Source organism: Eretmochelys imbricata, chromosome 23 (genome assembly GCF_965152235.1).
Source record: "Eretmochelys imbricata isolate rEreImb1 chromosome 23, rEreImb1.hap1, whole genome shotgun sequence".
Lineage (NCBI taxonomy): Eukaryota > Metazoa > Chordata > Testudines > Cheloniidae > Eretmochelys > Eretmochelys imbricata.
This window is the reverse complement of record NC_135594.1, coordinates 17058479-17063631: the sequence shown is the minus strand read 5'-3', so window position 1 is coordinate 17063631 and position 5153 is coordinate 17058479. Positions and strand designations below refer to the sequence as shown.

Genomic DNA, 5153 nt, shown 5'->3' with positions numbered 1-5153 from the left:
CAGAGAGAGAACCCAGGTGTCCTGGCTCCCAGCCCTCCCTGCTCTGACCCATTAGACCCCACTCCCCTCCCAGAGCTGGGGAGAGAGACTGGAACTAGGAATGGGACCCAGGTATCCGGGATGGCAGCAAAACCTGGGGATCCATGCAGCCAAGGCATCCTTCAGGCCATGTGTCATTGTGACATCATAATGGCCTGCTGACATCACGGAGAGGGGGATGGGCCACGCCCCCTTCCCATAAATCCTCCTCCACTGCTCTCAGCCTCCCTCCCCACAGCTACTGTCTCCAAACCCCCCCATCACCCTGCCCCATTGCTCCCCACAGACCCCACCCCAAACCCCCCTCCCCACAACCAGCTTCTCCCTGTAATCCCCCTGCCCTGCCTCCTCCCCCAATCCCTCCCCACAGACCCCGCCCCAAACCCCCCTCCTCACAGACACTGCCCCATAGCCTTGCCCCATTCCTCCCCACAACCAGTTTCTCCCTGTAATCCCCCTGCCCTGCCTCCTCCCCCAATCCCTCCCCACAGACCCCACCCCAAACCCCCCTCCTCACAGACACTGCCCCAGCCCTGCCCCATTCCTCCCCACAACCAGCTTCTCCCTACAGTCCCCCCTGCCCTGCCTCCTCCCCCCATCCCTCCCCACAGACACCGCCCCAAACCCCCCTCCTCACAGACACTGCCCCAGCCCTGCCCCATTCCTCCCCACAACCAGCTTCTCCCTACAGTCCCCCTGCCCTGCCTCCTCCCCCCATCCCTCCTCACAGACACTGCCCCATAGCCCTGCCTCATTCCTCCCCACAACCAGCTTCTCCCTACAGTCCCCCTGCCCTGCCTCCTCCCCCCAACCCGCCCCACAGACCCCGCCCCAAACCCCCCTCCTCACAGACACTGCCCCAGCCCTGCCCCATAGCCCTGCCCCGTTCCTCCCCACAACCAGCTTCTCCCTACAATCCCCCTGCCCTGCCTCCTCCCCCAACCCCCGCCCCCAAACACCACCCCACCTCTCCCCACGGCCCCGCCCCAACCCCTCCTATTACTCCGCCCCCACTTGTAGCCCCTCCCCTTTCATAGCCCGTCCGCGGAGCGCTTTTTGCAGAGCCACGGACTCATGCCACACTCAAGATGGCGGAGCCACACACGTTCAGCTGGTTGTACGTAGTGGGGAAGCAGCCACACTCAAAATGGCGACGTGCCACCAACCCTGCACACCCAATATGGCGGCGCCACCATCAACGCAATGGGCCTGGCTGGAGACTCCGCCGCACTCAACATGGCGGCAAATCGCTCTTTGCGTAGAATTTTCCACTCCCAAGATGGCGTAGAGAAGCGGCCGGTCTCCGCTGCACGCATGCGCAATCGGCCGTTAAACGTTCTGTCTTAAAGGGGAAGTGCCCGGCGACTGGGGCATGGCCGGGACCGGCTCCGGCTCCGGCTCCGGGCGGTTCCTCTACGAGCTCCCGGCCTGGCTGGTCTGCGGCCTCTGCCGCCTGATGGACGCGCTGGACCGGGCGGACTGGGAGCGCTTCGGTACGGGGGCCCTGGGGTGCCCCTGAGTGGGAGAGGCTGGGGTACCCTGGCAGGGGAGGGGGGTCCTGGGGTGTGCTGGGGGCCAGGGATGGGGGGGCCCTGGCCCGCACTGGAGGGCATCGACGGAGGGAATGGGGGGGGTGGGCCGCACTGGGGGGGAGGGGGCACCGAGGGAGGGACGGGGGGGCTGGGCCGCACTGGAGGGGAGGGGGGCACCGACGGAGGGATGGGGGGGGCTGGGCCCCACTGGGGGGGAGGGGGGCACCGAGAGAGGGAATGGGGGGGCTGGGCCGCACTGGGGGAGAGGGGGCACCGAGAGAGGGAATGGGGGGCTGGGCCGCACTGGGGGAGAGGGGGTACCGAGAGAGGGAATGGGGGACTGGGCCGCACTGGGGGGGAGGGGGGACCGAGGGAGGGACCGGGGGGGTCGGGGCTGGGCCGCACTGGAGGGGAGGGGGCACCGAGGGAGGAACGGGGGGGGGGCTGGGCCGCACTGGAGGGGAGGGGGCACCGAGGGAGGGACCGGGGGGGCTGGGCCGCTGGGGGGGAGGGGGCACCGAGAGAGGGAATGGGGGGGTGGGCCGCACTGGGGGGGGAAGGGGAACTGAGGGAGGGACGGGGGGGCTGGGCTGCACTGGGGGGGAGGGGGCACCGAGAGAGGGAATGGGGGGGCTGGGCCGCACTGGGGGGGAGGGGGGACCGAGGGAGGGACCGGGGGGGCGGGGCTGGGCCACACTGGAGGGGAGGGGGCACCGACAGAGGGATGGGGGGGCTGGGCCCCACTGGGGGGAAGGGGGGCACCCGAGAGAGGGAATGAGGGGGTGGGCCGCACTGCGGGGGAGGGGGGACCGAGGAAGGAACCCGGGGGGGCTGGGCTGCACTGGGGGGGAGGGGGGACCGAGGGAGGGAATGGGGGGGCTGGGCCGCACTGGGGGGGAGGGGGCACCGAGAGAGGGAATGGGGGGGCTGGGCCGCACTGGGGGGGAGGGGGGCACCGAGGGAGGGAATGCGGGGGTGGGCCGCACTGGGGGGAAAGGGGGGACCGAGGGAGGAACCCGGGGGGGGTGGGCCGCACTGGGGGGAGGGGGCACCGAGGGAGGAACCCGGGGGGGCTGGGCCGCACTGGGGGGAGGGGGCACCGAGGGAGGAACCCGGGGGGGGCTGGGCCGCACTGGGGGGAGGGGGCACCGAGGGAGGAACCCGGGGGGGGCTGGGCCGCACTGGGGGGAGGGGGCACCGAGGGAGGAACCCGGGGGGGGCTGGGCCGCACTGGGGGGAGGGGGCACCGAGGGAGGAACCCGGGGGGGGGCTGGGCCGCACTGGGGGGGAGGGGGCACCGAGGGAGGAACCCGGGGGGGGCTGGGCCGCACTGGGGGGAGGGGGCACCGAGGGAGGAACCCGGGGGGGGCTGGGCCGCACTGGGGGGAGGGGGGCACCGAGGGAGGAACCCGGGGGGGGCTGGGCCGCACTGGGGGGAGGGGGCACCGAGGGAGGAACCCGGGGGGGGCTGGGCCGCTGACACCTGCCCCTCCCCGCAGCCTCGCGGATCGCGCGGGACCAGGTGGAGCTGCGTCTGTGCGAGGGGACGGACGGACGGACCCAGCGGCTGCTCTGGGCCTGGACGAACCGAAACGCCCGGGTCGGGGAGCTGCTGGCGCTGCTGGACGAGCTGGAGCTGTACCGGGCCCGCGACCTGCTGGCCAGCTGTGAGCGCCCCACGGCCGCCCCACGGCCCTGCCCCCCCGGTGCCCCTCGCTCCCGACCCGCAGCCCCCACAGCCCCCGTCAGCCCGGCCCTGCCCCCCCCCCGGTGCCCCTCGCTCCCGACCCGCAGCCCCCTGCCCCCACCGGCCGCCCCACGGCCCCCGTCAGCCCGGCCCTGCCCCCCCGGTGCCCCTCGCTCCCGACCCGCAGCCCCCTGCCCCCACCGGCCGCCCCACGGCCCCCGTCAGCCCGGCCCTGCCCCCCCGGTGCCCCTCGCTCCGCTCCCGACCCGCAGCCCCTGCCCCCACCGGCCGCCCCACGGCCCCCGTCAGCCCGGCCCTGCCCCCCCGGTGCCCCTTGCTCCCGACCCGCAGCCCCCACAGCCCCGTCAGCCCGGCCTGCCCCCCCCGGTGCCCCTCGCTCCCGACCCGCAGCCCCCACAGCCCCCGTCAGCCCGGCCCTGCCCCCCCCGGTGCCCCTCGCTCCCGACCCGCAGCCCCCACAGCCCCCGTCAGCCCGGCCCTGCCCCCCCGGTGCCCCTCGCTCCCGACCCGCAGCCCCCCTGCCCCCACCGGCCGCCCCACGGCCCCCGTCAGCCCGGCCCTGCCCCCCCGGTGCCCCTCGCTCCCGACCCGCAGCCCCCACAGCCCCCGTCAGCCCGGCCCTGCGCCCCCCGGTGCCCCTCGCTCCCGACCCGCAGCCCCCTGCCCCCACCGGCCGCCCCACGGCCCCCGTCAGCCCGGCCCTGCCCCCCCGGTGCCCCTCGCTCCCGACCCGCAGCCCCCTGCCCCCACGGCCGCCCCACGGCCCCCGTCAGCCCGGCCCTGCCCCCCCCGGTGCCCCTCGCTCCCGACCCAGCCCGCAGCCCCCACAGCCCTGTCAGCCCGCCCTGCCCCCCCGGTGCCCCTCGCTCCCGACCCGCAGCCCCCTGCCCCCACCGGCCGCCCCACGGCCCCCGTCAGCCCGGCCCTGCCCCCCCGGTGCCCCTCGCTCCCGACCCGCAGCCCCCACAGCCCCCGTCAGCCCGGCCCTGCCCCCCACGGTGCCCCTCGCTCCCGACCCGCAGCCCCCTCCCCCACGGCCGCCCCACGGCCCCCGTCAGCCCGGCCCTGCCCCCCCGGTGCCCCTCGCTCCCGACCCGCAGCCCCCACAGCCCCCGTCAGCCCGGCCCTGCCCCCCCCGGTGCCCCTCGCTCCCGACCCGCAGCCCCCTGCCCCCACGGCCGCCCCACGGCCCCCGTCAGTCCGGCCCTGCCCCCCCCGGTGCCCCGCGCTCCCGACCCGCAGCCCCCTGCCCCCACGGCCGCCCCACGGCCCCCGTCAGTCCGGCCCTGCCCCCCCCGGTGCCCCGCGCTCCCGACCCGCAGCCCCCTGCCCCACGGCCGCCCCACGGCCCCCGTCAGCCCGGCCCTGCCCCCCCGGTGCCCCTCGCTCCCGACCCGCAGCCCCCTGCCCCCACGGCCGCCCCACGGCCCCTGTCAGCCCGGCCCTGCCCCCCCGGTGCCCCTCGCTCCCGACCCGCAGCCCCCTGCCCCCACGGCCGGCCCCCGTCAGCCCGGCCCTGCCCCCCCGGTGCCCCTCGCTGCCGACCCGCAGCCCCCTGCCCCCACGGCCGCCCCACGGCCCCCGTCAGCCCGGCCCTGCCCCCCCGGTGCCCCTCGCTCCCGACCCGCAGCCCCCTGCACCCACGGCCGCCCCACGGCCCCCGTCAGCCAGGCCCTGCCGGCCCAGCCCTGCCCCCCCAGCTCTGCCGGTGCCCCTCACTCCCGAGCCACAGCCCCCTGCCCCCACGGCCGCCCCACGGCCCCTGTCAGCCCGGCCCTGCCCCCCCAGCTCTGCCGGTGCCCCTCACTCCCGAGCCACAGCCCCCTGCCCCCACGGCCGCCCCACGGCCGCCGTCAGCACGGCCCTGCCCCCCA

At 76.7% G+C, this 5153-nt stretch overlaps 1 protein-coding gene across 1 annotated transcript in view; it reads left to right on the top strand.

Moving 5' to 3' along the window:
- The first annotated feature begins 1363 nt into the window (after nucleotides 1-1363).
- Nucleotides 1364-5153, top strand: part of IRAK1 (interleukin 1 receptor associated kinase 1) — a 5692-nt gene continuing 1902 nt past the window's right edge. Inside the window, exons 1-2 of the mRNA XM_077840220.1 lie at nucleotides 1364-1532; nucleotides 3071-3294. Coding sequence (XP_077696346.1) covers nucleotides 1412-1532; nucleotides 3071-3294 — 345 coding nt within the window. The 5' untranslated portion in view covers nucleotides 1364-1411. The remainder of the gene's footprint in view (nucleotides 1533-3070; nucleotides 3295-5153) is intronic.